Source organism: Phalaenopsis equestris, unplaced genomic scaffold (genome assembly GCF_001263595.1).
Source record: "Phalaenopsis equestris unplaced genomic scaffold, ASM126359v1 Scaffold211846, whole genome shotgun sequence".
In the NCBI taxonomy this organism is placed as follows: domain Eukaryota; kingdom Viridiplantae; phylum Streptophyta; class Magnoliopsida; order Asparagales; family Orchidaceae; genus Phalaenopsis; species Phalaenopsis equestris.
In genome coordinates, this window is record NW_018230821.1 from 125,037 (window position 1) to 141,491 (window position 16,455).

The 16,455-nt window shown below is 37.1% G+C and overlaps 1 protein-coding gene across 5 annotated transcripts in view; it reads left to right on the forward strand.

Annotated features, from left to right (window-relative positions):
* Positions 1-16,455, forward strand: part of LOC110036856 (probable magnesium transporter NIPA9) — a 100,267-nt gene that overhangs the window by 59,726 nt on the left and 24,086 nt on the right. For all 5 annotated transcript variants that reach the window (XM_020741404.1, XM_020741405.1, XM_020741406.1 and 2 more), the window contains 2 exons: positions 8,090-8,210; positions 9,272-9,420. In XM_020741404.1, the coding sequence (XP_020597063.1) occupies positions 8,090-8,210; positions 9,272-9,420 (270 nt within the window). The remainder of the gene's footprint in view (positions 1-8,089; positions 8,211-9,271; positions 9,421-16,455) is intronic.

Sequence of the window (16,455 nt, forward strand, 5' to 3'; positions counted from 1 at the left end):
AGAGAGGGAAGAATGAGATAAAATCATTTCTTAGGAGAAGATGAAGTAGGGGATGCAACGATAGTGTCTACCCCCAGACTACCGCTAGAATATTTTCATAAAATTTCACTACCTATAGCAGGAGCTATCAATGGAGGAATACATGATATAATTTATGCAGCTCAAGTTGAAATGTGAACTAAAAGAGACATACGAGCACTCCATAGCCAGATATTTGGGAGGCTTGAAGTCCGCCATTGGTGGCATTGTCCAATTGCATGCCTACTAAATGCTGAGGGATGTGCAAACCTTAGCACTAAAGGTGGAGTAATAATAGCGATAACAGAGGTACCCCCCTCAATTCAGACAACCCCTTATAGTGGGAGACCCCAACAGAAGCGTGCCTGGAGTGGGAAACACTAGATATGGTACTGACAAGGCTTTTATCATAATGGGAAGGCGCCCGAGTGGAGCAGCATGCCTAGCACAGTTTCAATCCGAAAATGCTTCTGATGCAACATATATGGCCTCTTTACCTCCAGTTGCCTGACGAGCTGAGTATTGTCATTCACTCGACAGAGTGCTATGGAGGAAGTGAGCTATGAAGAAGAAATGAAAATCGGGGTGACAAATAAAAGCTCCATGGAGATGAAGAAGAAATGTTAGTTGTAAGTGTTTTGCAGATTGAACCGCAGAGGGAACACTCGTGGTTAAGGCATAATATCTTCTGCACCAGGTGTACGATGAGATGGAAAGTTTGCTGCCTCATCATTGATGGAGGAGGCTGTGAGAATATGGTTTTTGCTTTCTTGGTGAAGAAGTTGGATCTCGCTGCACAAAAATACATCCAGCCATATTTTATGATGTGGTTGAAGAAAGAAAACGAGATAAGTGTGGATCAGTAGAGCCTTGTAGAGTTTTTCATTGGACAACAACTATAGGATCAGGTGTGGTGCGAGGTGGTGCCCATAAACGCCTGTCACTTTCACATTGGGTTCAAGAAGACGTATTCGTTCACGATGGAAGGGAAGCATATCTTTCTCTTACCCATCAAGAATTCTGGAGTAGATGCACCTGAAAGGGAGAAGCTTGTGGTGCCATGCGTCGCTACTCTACAGTCAGTTCGAGAAGCCTCAGTGGCACTCACTTTAGTCATCTTAGAGGGAACTGAGAAAGAGAAGGATCCACTGGAGATGATTTTGCCACTATTAGCTGAGTTTCAACGAGATGCTAACTGACATACTGCTAGAGTGTCTACCACCACTTAGGGATATCCAACATGCCATGGATCTTATCCCAGGATCAGTGTTGCCGCCAGCGAAGTAGGAGTTGTAGCGACAAGTGCAGGATCTCATTATTTGAGGAATGGTGAGAAAGAGTACCAATCGGTATATGCCGATGTGCGCAAGAAGGATGGCTCGTGGAGGTTGAGCTTTAGTAGTCAAGCTATCAACAAGATAACCATCAAATACTGGCTCCTTATCCGTTGTTTAGACGACCAACTGGATCAATTACATAAAGCTACTGCACTTTCCAAGATTGATATGTGCAATGAGTATTGTCAGATCAGAATGAGGCCGGGAGATGAATGAAACACCTTCTTCAACACCAGAGATGGGTTGTACAGGTGGATTGTCATGCCATTTGGACTGTTCACAGCAGAACATTCATTGTTGTTTACTTCGACTACATTCTTATCTACAATAGTTCGGAGGAGCAGTTGTAGTATCTAAGGTGGGTTTTGAGGTTCTGCGATCAAAAAAGCTATATGCCGACCTAAAGAAGTGTTTTCATGTTGGTACAATTATGTTTTTTTTGGTTATGTTATATCCGGTGCAATATTCAGATGGACCCTATGAAGTAGAGGCGATCCTTTATCGAGTTTAGGTAGTTTTTTGGGGTTAGAGTCATTCTACAGGTAGTTCATCAGGAGCTTCAACACCACTACAAATCCCATGCTAAACCCTCGTGTTGGCTTTATCGGACTAAAGTTTGTTGTTCGAGGGGGAGTGTAATGTTTGCAATGCTAGAATCAGAACATTATTGAGCTAGGGAGGACACCTTATAACCTTCATCAGTGAGAAGTTTAATGAGTCTCGGAGAAAATACTTGACATACGCCAAATTGTTCTATGCCATTGTGAGGGCTCTTCGCCACCAAAGTCACTACCTACTGAAGAACGAGTTCACTCTATTCACTGAACACGAGGCTGGGATCTTGGAACAGTCAGAGCAAGCTTAAGGGCAGACATGCTTCACTGGTTGAGTTCTTGACATCATTCTTGTTCGTGCTTAAGCACAAGGTAGGAACTCATAATCAGGTAGCAGATGGAAAAGCAAGTTTTGTGTGCCCAGATGTTCATTGAGGGAAGTCATCATTCAGGAGAATCACAACGAGGGACTAGCATGACACTTCAATAGAAATAAACCCTCGCACTGGTGAAAAAACACTTTTTTCGGTTCCGAATGACGAGAGATATCGAGCAGTGCGTATGGCAGTGCAGAGTTTGCCACCTAGCCAAGACTTGAGAGCAAAATATAGGGCTGTACAAATCGTGATGAGGGAGCTTATCGCCCAAAATTCCCGTGGTATTGAAATTGTTACAGTAACGCGGGAATAACTATCGCAAGAGACAGGCCTAAATAATCTTGTTTTCCTTTCTTATGCTTTATTTCTTATTATCTTTTATTTCTTTTTAGTTTCTTCATATATATGTGTTGTAATCGAGTTTGAAGTCAGTTTTTTTGTGTTTTGTATTGGGATGCCCGCCGATTTCTCTTATTCCCTTCAAGGGGAGTATCCTAGGGTTCCAGATTGTACTTCGGCTGCATCTTAGTTTCCAGGTGGTGATTTTCTTCCCTACCCGTCCCTCATTCCTTTTGCTTCGCTGTCACGCTTTCCTCGCTGCAGTCGCCCTGATCGTAGTAACATTGTTGTCTTCTTACAGGTCCTTATCGTCCAACCGTCCTTCTTGTTGCCACAGCCTTGGATAGTTCCCTTTAGGATGTCTCGCAATCTCACGCCTTCACTATGATTGTCGCTGACGTTCTTTCTCGAGCTGTTTTCTGCAGTTTCAGCCTCCCAACCAGCCGTTTCTCATCATTCTAGCTTGCTGCTATTGCCACAACGCATCCCCTTTACTATTTTTTTGCTGTCCAGCTACCCCAAACAACCAATTGCTACTGTTTGGTTTGCCTCCCCTTGCTGCCCTATTTTTCCAGCCTACCCATGCTTCCCTACTATTCCAGCCACCCATAATCACAGCCGTTCCTCACCCATAGCGCAAAAAACTTTTCCTAACTTGCCGCTATCCCATCGGGCTCTCTAAACGTCACCACCTACACCTTGGATCTACCCTAACGCGAGTTCGCATGTTGTGTGTTTTGTATTTTTCCTTTCAAGTATGTGTGATTGTAACCTCTTCCAGTAAAAATATTTTTTTTTTCTAATTTTTTTTGGGCTAACTTCGATATCATTTAGTATCAAAGCTAGCCAAACCCTAGTCATATCTTAGGGTTTCTAGCATCCACTAAAATCCTATCCTATCACTACCTAAAATTTTTTTCTCACCCTATGTCACTCTTACATATCACATTCCACTGACCCACAGCCAAAACCTAGCCATGCCACCAAGGAGATAATTGTCGGAAGCCTGTTAGAGGTTACAATACATGAGAAATTCACAAAGAGGTGCCCAGGAGCTTTTTAGGGAGTATATGCATTGGGAAATCCACCAACTACAACAAAAGCTTGTCACCTTCGAGAGAAGTCAATCCGAATGTGTCATTCTTAGCCAAAATGGTGCTTTGTTAGATCGAGTAAATGAAGTGAACCTCTTCCATCATGTGGATTATAGGGATGAACTTCTACCTCGAAGTTGTGACCTGAAATATCTGAGAAGTCAGAATTTTAAAGTAAAAGTGGATTTGCCATAATTTAATGATCACATGGATCCGAGCAAATTTGTCCAAGTGGCTTTGGACCCTGGATTATGTTTTAAGTGCCAGGACATCCTATCAAATGGATTGGTGAAACTAGCTAAAGAAGAGTGCATGATTTTGTTTTCAAAATCTGAAGTACTCACACTAGCGAGAAGGAAAAGATAAAATTGCTACATGGCCTAAGATTAAAAGGGAGATGCAGCGCCAGTTCGTACCCACTAACTTGTTTGGACCCCAACTTCAAAGGAGGACATCCCACGTCGTCGCGACCATTAAGTTTTATATGTAGGGTTCAACTTTAGGATCTTATAGCTAGAGGAGACCCAAGAGAACATCCAAGCTCAACCCACCTGAGAAACTAGTTCAAAATGGAGAGCAGAGAGCACCAATCCGTGTTCGCAAATCCATCTCAGCCAGAAAGTATTTTAGTGTCACAGATTTGGGCATATTGAACCAGATTGCACAACTAGGAAAATGATATATTTCATTGAACAGTGAACTATCGAAAAAAGGATAATGACACAGTAAACACTGAAGAAGATGGGGACATAAATAGAGAGTACCATCTTTCTATTGATGAAAAAATACATATAATTCCAGCTTGGCCCATGAGAGAAACTCCAACTGAATTAACAGTAATTGTCCAAGATAGTCTTGAGTTCGAGGAAGCGACACCAGAGGCATGTCAACCCCATATAAGAAAAATTAAGACTTTTTAAATCTTTAAACTCCTTTCTAAGTTGCCCCTACTGAGGGAGGTCCATCATGTCAGGAATAAGACCATTTTTGTGCCATGTGAAAGATTATATGGAATTATTCAGATACTGGATTCAATTTCACAGTGTGTCGACCATCAAATGTTCAGACAAGAGGGATGTATCACAGCTTTGAAAATTATATTTGGAGCCTTGTGGGGAAAAAAATTCTTCAATGGGATCTTGGTTGTTGCAGCGAAGATGGAGAAAAGACCTCTCCTGGGTGGTTATTCTTTAGTGTGGTCCAACCTGCCATAGATTTTGTCCCAGAGTTGATTCCTTCTTACGTGTTTATTAGATGCACTCAGACGAGTATAGAGAGTTGAAGAAGCCAAGTACATATTTGATTGCTCAAGGCTTGGATTCTGAGGATACGCATCCGCATACAGTTCAATTTATGATTGTGCCAAAATAGGAAATATACTTTATCATGATATGCTTTGGAATGTTAACTCCAACATAATTAATTTACTGGGAGATTATAACATTTTCGCCACCTTTAACGTGGCCAACCAGATTCCATACAATGAGGATACAAGCTTCGTCGAATGAGGTCGAAGCGCCCCAACTCCGAGAAATTGATGTGGGAGCTCACCGCCCAAAATTCCTACGGTACTTTAGTCGTTAGAGTATCTCGGGAATAGCTATAGCGGGAGACATGCCTAAATAATCCTGTTTTTTCTTTCTTCTGATTTCTTTCCTGTTATGCTTCATTCCCTTTTATTTATTTCCTATGTATGTGTTGTATTAAAGTTTTATAAGAAAGAACATCAAACAATGTCAAGGTACAAAACACACAAAAACTGACTTCAAATAAGGGCGAGTTTTATAAGAAAGAACATCAAACAATGTCAAGGTACAAAACACACAAAAACTGACTTCAATAAGGGCGTAAAAAGGAATGAACACCCTCAGATTCTTTATAGAAAAGAACATCAAGCAATGAGATTTGATTCTAGCCCAAGCTGAATTTGCCTACAATAGGTCTATGAGCCATGCTACGGGATGCACACTGTTACTTGAAATAAGGACAGTTCACTCACGTCGCTTGAGTTAGTAGCAGTTCTCCCTAATACGGAGGCTAGTGCGGATGCAGAGGCGAGAGTAAATGAAATTGAGAGGCTACATTGCTAAACAAAATCACAAATACTAGGCACAAGCTAATAAATCCCGAAAGAAGTCAGGTGTGGATTAGATTGAAGAAAAAAGAAATTTTTCTTTGGATCTCTTGGAAAACTCCCATAATAGATGGATCATTCGGAATCTTCAAGAAGTTGAATGACAATACCTAAAAGATTGATTTACCTGGGGATTACAACATCTCAGCTATCTTCAAAAAACAAATTTGAGCTTCGAAAAATAAGATTGGAGCTCACCCAACGTTGTGAAACTGACACGAGGTGTCTTTTGCCCAGTTGTGACCGAAAAATTGCTTATTGACATAGAACTAGTTTGCTCCAGGCAAGAGAGGGATTGATCGGTCCTTCTAATCGTGGGTTTTTTCCTTATTAACTCCTCTTTATCTTAAGTCTATATATATGTTATTTGTTGTGTTTTAGATTATTTTTTATTCAATTTTTTGTCAGGACAGATGTCGGTATCCAAGCTTCCCCTTTTAAGTTTGTATCCAATGTAACTCATTCTGAGGTGGTGTTTATCTACCCTTCCCTTTTCCCCCAACTTTTATCCTGGCCGTTTGACCTTTTGCCATCCTTGCAAGTATTGTTTTGACGGCAAAACTGCTGCTGTACAGCCTCCGCCCAGCCCCATCCAACCTGCTTCCCCTCGACTGACGAGGGGCGTCAAGCAGTGTGTATAATAGTGTAGAGTTTGCCATGTAACCAAGACCTGAGAGAAATTACAAGACTATACACACCGTCACCGATATCAGAGGCTCCTTGAGAAGATATTAGTATTGATTTCATGGCAGGTCTTTCGAGGACACAACAGAGTTAAGATTCAGTGATGGTTATGGTTGACGAGGTTTCAAAGATGGCTAATTTTATGCCATGCCACCTGACACTGGATGCATCTTATGTCGCTGACTTATACTTCAAGTAGATCGCGAGGCCACGTTGGATTGGCAGGACCATTACATTTGATAGGGACGTCAACTTCCTACGTCATATCTGGAGAACTCTATGGGAAAACTTGACACTCAGTTTAACTTATCAACTTACTCATAGATAGACGGTTAGACATAAGCATCGAACCAAAATCTGGGGAAACTTCTGTTGTGATTTTTAGGAATGAACATCAAGTAATGAGATTTGATTCTAGCCTAAGCCGAATTCGTCTAAAACATGTCCATGAGCCAAACTATAGGACACACACCCTTCTAGATTGTTTCCACTCGACCTTCCAGCCCTATCCACTTTTCGTCCTCCAACCGCACCACTGCCACCTTTGATTCATGCCCAAGGTGGTGTTTGTTATGTGTCTATTGCTCTTTCCAATTTTGGTGTGTATTTGTTGTAAACCCTATTAACTTCTGTAATAATGTTGCAACTTCCCATTGCCATTTGGGTTAACTTCGGTATCAAGTTGACATTTGTCTATTCACAAGGAACTTCATTACTTGCCAAGAGTATTTACGAACAGAGCAAAAAGTTCTTTTATTATCTTTTGATTTTACACTTAAATTGCTTGCTACTTGTAATCTTATCATATAACAAATTTTTTAATGTTCACCGTGATCATTGCTTATAAATATGATGCTTTGGTTAGGTGTGAACTCATGCAATTTGAAACCCTGAGTCGTAACACTGTCCATTGAATTCCTTGACAAAATTTTTATAGGATTCTCGTAAAAAATTTCTCTAACTTCTCTCTTTGTAGCTTGTCTTGAGTAACCTTTCTACGAAAGACATTTAATTGGGTTTTTTGTTGATCAATTGACTTCAGAGGCTAATTGAGACCTAGTTTCCTTCTCATCGTTATGCTCTTTGGGTTTGATTTATGTTACATACATACCACAAAATTTTTATATATATACATATCTAACAGCTAAATTTTTATATTTATATACGTATCACTAAAATCGTTGACATCACATTAAAATATCACTATCACTTACTTTTCAAAAGTAAAACACAATTTTTATACCTAGGTTTTTAAAAACAAGATGCTATAAATGTTAGATATGTACATATCTAGCACTTAAATTTTTATACTATCGGTATTAGATATGTAAATACATCAGAACTATGTGCCATGCATGTAAATTTCCCTTAGTTTATTACCTTAGTAAGATCTTGGTAATTATGTTTTTTTTTCACGGATAATATGGAATCCAACATATATGTGAGCTTGGTTATGCTTGGTTTGATATTTTTATGAAGGGTCACCGTACTCTGGTAGACTATTCTTCAGATATAATCCTTTTAATTTGATTTACATATTTGTAATTCACAGGTTTTCTTCTGCACTATCAAAATTGGGCTTTGTTCTCTCAGAGCAGGGCTTTTCTAAAATGCTGGTTCCAATCTGCATATTAATCAGCATATGTTGCAGTGCTTTTGGATTTATTTGCCAGGTATCTTCAGTTTTTCACCCGAGTCTCGCTATAAAGTATTGGTTATGCTTTATTATAAACTTTGAAGGACATGAGTTCCTTATAAACAAGCATGTTGTAAATGCTTTGAACATTACATGTCAGTTGGTGGCACACAAACACACAAACATACGTACATACATAAATACATACATACATGCATATATATGTATGTATGTATGTATGTTTGTATGCACTTATGCCCAACGATAACAGGAACTGGTCTCTTTTGTTTTTATCCAATCCCATCAAGGAATTGTCAAATGTCTTAAGGCGGATAATCATTTAGCTGGTTTCAATGCGGGAATTTCAAGCTTCAAAATTTTTTTTCTTAAATTTTTTTTATGTATTGAATTTGAAATATTAAGAAGAATTCCTTTCATTCATGGAATCAAAATTTTTAAGATAATTTAGTTATTGAAAAATTATTAAACCTGAAAGTTTCTAATGTATTAGTTGAGATGCCTGACAAAGAAAGTAAACTACGCATGCTTGTTTGATGGTATAATATGATCATTTGTTTATGTAATAGAAACAAAAGTTCAGCATCAAATTATGATTTTACAAAATCAAGGATCAAATTCCTAGTAATACTTGATGGTTGAAAATGATAATAAACAGCTGCCATTTTAAACGATGCATATATGAAGAGTAAAATTAAAGATTTAAAAAAAAAAGGTGAAAATATCATTCCAAATGTTTTGATTTCTTAAGAGTCCTTAAGATGCATAGATTCCTTTTTATTAGAAGAAATTCTACATTAGAGTTTTTGAAATTACAATTCAGAAAGCAATCTTGAACGCCTAAGAATGATGGATGAGATATAGGAAGATGTGTGCTGCAAATATAGCTCTTAAAAAGAAATGAACCTTTTTTTTTTGTACAACCGATCCAAACTAAGTACAAGAAGCTTCATATTATGATGAATTAATGGACAGTGTTTTATTATATCTTCCTATGTTCAGCATCAATGCATGTGCTGCCAGGTTCCAAATCTTGTTTCTATTAAATGCTAGTATTGTTTTCATTGTGGTTGTGGACAGACTCGAGGACTGAAACATGGGAGGGCTATTGTAGTTTCCACATGCGCTGCAGTTGCCTCTATTGTAACTGGCGTTCTTGCTGGTATGTTTGCCCTTGGGGAAAGCCTTCCTTCTGCTCCAGTGGCACGACTTTCTTTGTTGCTCGGATGGTAAACTTTTTATCAATTTTTTTTTTATTGTTTCTAATGGCATTTATATACATACCCCACAATTCTTACGCATTTACATATCTAGCACCTAAACATTCATATTTACATGCATACCACTCAAATCCTTAAATCGCATAAAAAATACCACCATCATTATTTTCTGAAAGTGAATTACATCTTTTCTTGAAATAAAGGCCAAGAAATGCACCTTTTTATGCATAGGTTTATTACACCAAGATGTTATATGCATAAATATCAAACTTTGGGCATTAGATGTGTAAATACATAAGAATTGTGTGGTGTGTATGCAAATTTCCTTTTTTTATTTAAACTTGTGTTTCTTTTGGGAAAAATTTAAGCTGAAAAATAAAGAAATGGAAATTAAAACTATATTTGCTATTGTTGTGTTTGTCCAGGCTGTCATTAAAAGGAAATAAAGCAAGTAGGAAGAAAGTTAACCTTTTAAGTAGGATTCACCCAGTTATTTCTTCTGAAACGCTTTGAATGATAGGACAAATCATATTTGGTTGTTATTCAAGTTTCATTTTTGTCATGCTCTTCTTTCACATCTGTTTTCTAATACCATAAATATTGAGAAACATGATATGAAGCATGACATATTGGGGTGTAAACAAACCAAACATGAGAGCTGAATGAACGAGCCCGGGCTCAGCATGTGTTCGGCTCATTAAAAAATATCACTGTTCGTGTTCGGCTCATTAAAAAATATCAAAAAAATATCACTGTTCGTGTAAATATCACTGTTCGTGTTCGGCTCATTTATATTCCAGAACAATCCTTTATCCCACTAAGTGGGTTTCCCTTTTTCTCTATTGCGTCCTATATGAGTGTCATTTTTCATTTAATTCTATTAAATTAAAGTTCATATACAATATGCCCAAGTCTTTCTAGGTCTACCTCTCTGTCTTTTTTAACATAAGTCAAATCTAAAACATTTACTCTTTTAACCGGATCACCGGATGGTCGACGTTTAACGACTCATTTATATTCATTTATATTTGGAACACAAAAAATTTGTTCGTGTTCGACTTGTTTGCTTAGCGAATCGAATAAGAGCTGTTTGCGAATAAAGAGTTATTTTGACAGTCCTAGTCACACAGCTGTAGGATGTTAAGAGTTAGGACGAGATTTAAATCTTATTATTTATATTAGAATATCACTTAAATATAATTTAATATATATTTATTTTATTTTTAATTAGTAATTTTAATTGATTATAAATCTTTGTAGCTTTGTAGTATTACTCACCAATTATATATAATTTAGTTGTTTCGAGACAAAACGAGCTGAACTCAAACGGACAAATCTTTATTCGTGTTCGACTCGTTTATTTATCGAACGCGAAAAAAAAATTATTCGTGTTCGAGTCGTTTGCTTAGCGAAAGAATTGAACACGAGCTTCTTAACGAGCCAAACAATGAGCCATTTTTAAAACTCTGATGACATATAGTAATCATGGCAAACAAGCCCTCCAAATAAATGTTCATAAAATAGAAACGAAGGAAAAATAGTGTTCCCATGAAATGGCTTTCCCTTTTTGTTTAGTTTTTTGAACACAATGTTTTACAATATTATGATATATGTACATCAAGGGCAATTATAAAGAATTGCTAGAGTTAAAAAAAAGGACAAATACATAATGCATGAAGCCAAATATTTTCTATACAATAATATAGAAAAGGAACAATATATTGGAGAATGGTTAAAACAGGAGAATATCGATAAATGTTTTTCGGTTACATTTTTGTTAGGTAAAAATGATTTGAAATCTTTTATCAACTAAATCATTTGACTCATGATACTCCTGTAGAATCCTTTAGCTGTATAACATCTTGTTCAACATTGTATTCACTATTAAGAGGAAGGACAACTTTTTCGATTGGTAAGATTAGTTCGATTATCTCATTAATCAAAAGATGAAGTGATCTTTCCAAAAGTTCTAGTAGGGAAGGTTGTGAGACCTCGTTTCATAGAACCGATACTAAAGAGCAAGAGAGGAAGCGAGAAGTTGGAATAAAAAGTGATTTTCACTCTATAAATTGTTGAGTGGGGAGACAGAAATGAGATCGTAAGGATGACTTACCAGGGAAATCGATCAACATATTTGTCGAGCAGAGAGGAGGTGGAGACGTCTTCGTTCGTCTCAGCGAAGCAGAGAAGAGGCGGCGTTGGTTTCAAGCAAAGAGGAGGTGAGTGCAGGAAGGCCTATGGAGTGAGTGCAAAAAAAGAGGAAGAAGAAAGAGGAGCTTCCTTGTGTGCTTAAGGGGTTTGACTAAGCTCTAGCGTAAGATGCGGGAGGAGGGATTCGGTAGTGCACGTCTGAAGGAAGCGTTCGAGCTGAAGGAGAGAATGGAGGGGCATACTTTCGGGTTCCAATTAGTGGTGGATTCTCTCGTGCAATTTTGACCGAGGAGAGGTGAGGGTGAGTTTTAAGTGATTTAATATATATATATAGATTGTTGCTTTTCTGCCCGACAAACACCATCTTGTCGGTAGAGATGGCATTGACTACCCGTTCTTATGCTACTGCACTTGCCGATGACCTCTCAACTCCTCTTTCAAAGATTGGTTTTCATACAGATAAGTCTTGCAATGTTCCACATTCTTTCCACGAGGCTCTTGAAGGTGGTGGTGATCACACCTTCATTAAAAAATTTGAAAAAAAAAATGGGAAGCCTGCTCTTATTCTTACAGATGTTGAAACCAGTACTCTCACATCTTTTTGGCATTTTGCTCTAGTGGGGAAATTTTTTTATGATCACCCAAAACTTGAGATCATTCGAAAATAATTTGATGCTATGAAACTGTTGGGCAGTTGGAATATTGGTTTACTTGATGGTTCACACATGCTGATTCAGTTATCTCACGATGTCGATTACACGCATTTTTCTCCGAAAGTTATCAAGATCGACAATTGTTATGTGAAAATTCTGAAGTCGACTGTTGATTTTGATCCAACAACGAAGCCCTCTATCATTCCTGTTTGGATAAAATTTTTGGGGTTAAAATTATATCTGTTCAACTTGAAAATTTTCTACTCCTTAGCAACTGCTTACGGTAAGCCTCTCAAGATTGATAATCCTACGCTTGCTGTCACCGGACCCTCTGTAATTTGTGTGTTAGTTGAGAGAGATATCACTCAACCAGCTCCGGATGAGGTATGGATTGAAACCATCCACAATGGGTATTGAAAAAAAGTTGAAATAGAACCGCACTCTTTTTATTGCTCTCATTGCAGTATGTTTGGCCATAGTTCTACTATTTGCTATCGCTTGCATCTTCATCTAAGGTTGGATATTGCTAAAGATCAGCCACCTACCATCTCTGTTGAGAAGATGCAACCCGATCCTCTTTCCAACTCCGCAGTTCCTGACGAAGTACACCATACTATAGGTATTGATCCAGTCGTGCTTATACCACCCACTGTTATTGAAGAGGGCTCACGTACATGCCAAGACACACGAGAGTGCTCTTTTGATCCAATACAATATCAGCTGGTACGACATATAATTGCTTCTAATGTTCAACAATCTACACATGTCCGACACACTTTAGATCAATCCACTGATCTGGTGAGCCAATATTTGGATGAAAAATGAGAGGTCTATTCTAAAAGAAAGAAGAAGAATGGAGGCCGACTCGAGCTCGGGAACTTATTGGAGGATACATTGGTTGCAATGACACTCATCTTACCAATTTATTAGCTGTTTCCTTCCCTATAACTAGAAGAAGAGGCAAGGCCAAATTGGGTCGCTCTCTAGCCACCTGATACTATGTACTTCGACACTTTTAAGCTTTTTCTTTAAGTCTCTCATGTGTTTTTCTGTATTTTCTAGTTTTGGAATCATTTGTGGTTACTGTGTGAGCATGGTGCCATGCTTGGGCCCTCCCACAAATTGTATCTGTATCTTTCTTTCTATTTAATATTTCAGCCTTTAGGTTTTCTATATATATATATATATATATAATCATTAAATAGAAAAATTAGTAGGATTGCATAAAGTAAAATAATGAAAATTTTAATACTTAAAAATAATGTAAAGCTAATAGTTATTTAAATCAACAAATTAATTAATTTTCTCAATAAACATATTCATGCTTATTTTAGATTTCAAATTTTAGAAGAGTTGACATCAAGATATATCAAATAACAAATTAATTGACATCGGAGTGTTTACTCATATTCTTATACTATAATAATATTTTACTTTTTCTAGATCAAATGTATTTACTGTTACTCTTAATAGTTATGTTGAAATCACTGCAAACTCATGATTTATAATTCTATTTAATTTTTGTTCATATTTTAGGGAATGATTTGCACTTAACATTTTTTAAAAATTATTATAGATATTGAATATTATACAAATATATTGTCTGATTGTAGATGAGAATGAAATAACAGTTATTAAATAGTGATTTTCATGGTGTGCTTGCATGTGCATGTTTGGTTATGATGGAGTCATTAATGATAATAACAGGGAACATTAAGGTACTTGTGAACGTTAATGAAAAATGATATTGATATTAAATACTTTAATTACTACAATTTTTAGACGCCGCTTCTTTGACGGCATTACATATATAGAATGATATATATATATTATTAATATAGTAAAACTCGTTGAATAACATGAAATATCGTAATTGATCATATTCTTAAACTATCAAATATTTTATATTGATTTTTTTAAAAGTTTAAATGACATATATATTACTTTCTTTCTTCCTTATATTACTATAATTTAGGAGTGCGAGTATTCTTTGCCTTTTGTTAACTCACTGTTATTTTGACTAACTTTTTAGGTGTAAATAATTTCTTAAAAGATGAATAATAAAAGAGAAAATATTTATAGAAGATGTAGATAAACTGTAATGAGGTAAATTTAACTATACTGTTTTAATTATATTTCTTTGTGGCTCTTTTATTTGTTAAATATTTTTTATAAAATAAGTATAGAAAATTTATTTTCTACTATCTGATCGTCTGCAACCGCCTTGGTTAATTCCAATCCTCGGATTAGGTCATGACAAAAGTGGTATCAGAGCCAAGATTTAGGATTAGTTAATGTAATCTTGATGAAAAAGATAATAAGGTAATCATAGCAAAATTTAATAATAATACAACTAAAAATGTAAGTTAACTCAAATTAATAATTATATACATTCTGACATAAAGATACAGCCGAAATTATAGAAGGGAGTTCGATAGAAAACGATAAAGTGTAGCATACTGTAAATGTGAACTCGAATGTCCTAATCTAGATGTTAGAGATGACTAAGCTGATTCAGGAGTCTAGATCGCTGCCTATCAAAAGTGATACAATCTCTGTCAATAAGTATTTAAAGACATTCCATGATTTACATCCACAATTGTTTAAAGGAACCAAAGATTCCATTGAAGATGAGAAATGATCGATGTGAATTGAGAAGATATTAGATAGTGTGGAATGTCTGGATGAAAGAAGTGTCTTTAACTGCATTTGTGCTGGATGGAGAAGTTGAAAGATGGTGGTGTGGGCATCGTTAAAACAAGCTAGGGGACGCACCAAATATGATGGTCACTTGGGAGGAATTTGTGGAGCTATTTCGACAATTGTTTGTACCTCTATTCGCTCGAAAACAGATGCATGACAGGTTCATCATGGTGGCGCAGGAAGAGAAGACAATCATATAGTATGAAGAAGAATTCACTGTATTGTCAAGATATGCGCCATAGTTGATCGCTATTGTAGAAAAAAAGTGCTACAGATTCATTTCAAGATTAAACAATTTGATCAGACATTCGTTGTACCTTTGTGGATCTATAAATACTGGGTATTAGTGGAATGAGCTAGAGGAGTGGAGATCGATTATCAGCTTACTCAAAAGCGTAAGGAGATGCACAAGAGGAATGTATTGATGATTGAGAACATGTAGACCAATAAGAAGAGGTCCAAGTTCAACTTTTGTGGATTTAGTAGAGGTACGACTGAGAGTATTGTAGTTACTTGTGTCATATGCGGAAGACAACATATTGGTGAGTGCTTGATGGTTCTAACACCTTCTACTGGTGCCGTCAGCCTGGTTCTATAATAAGATATTGTCAATCACATGGTCAGAAGATTGTTGAAGACTGCAGGTGGATGGAAAAGCATAGAGTCTATTGCTTCAGCTCCTACCTAGGTTCAATTAAGAAAACCTATTCGACCTTGAGTTTATTTCCTTGCAGTGAGCCTGAAGAACCAACTGTTGCTTATGGTGATATGATCTGATGATTTTGACATTTTCTTAGCATCCTTTATGTGTTATGTTTATATTTTGATTTTGTTGATGAGGGGAGTATAATTGAGCCACCTTGTATCAAATCTTTACTTTACAATAATTATTTTTCATCTTAGTGAATGACTCCTAGTTTTCATCATAAAATTTATGAATATCTAACGTTGACTTGCTTAATGACTTGAGTTCTCTGTTTAAATTTCGAGGACAAAATTTTATTAGGGAAGAAGATTGTGACGCCTCATTTCATATATAACTAAGGGAGCCGAAGAAGGGGAAATGAAGCTAGAATCATGAAACGAAGGGATATTTTCGCTTTATAAATTGTCGAGTGGGGAGATAGTGAGATCGTGAGGACGACTTTCTGATGGAATCGATCAATGCCAGAGGAAAGCAGGAGGATCAACATGCGCAAGTTAGGGCTTCGTAGCTGGAGGCAACGTTGCTGACTGACGACGACGTCTATGTTGAGCAGCGAGGAAAAGGCACTATCGGTGTCAAGTAGAAGAGAAGGCGAGTGTGGGAGTGCCTATAGAGTGAGCACAGAAGGGAGGAAGAAGAAAAAGGAGCTTCTTTGTGTGCGTAAGGGTTTCGACCGTGCCAGGAAAAGTTGTAGAAGGGATTCGATAGTGCACGTTTGAAGGAGGCGATCGTGCTTGCGGGTTCCGAATAGTGGTGGATTTTCTTGTGTGATTTTGACCGTTAGAGTTAAGGGTGAGTTTTATTTAAATGATTTAATAATTATATATATAT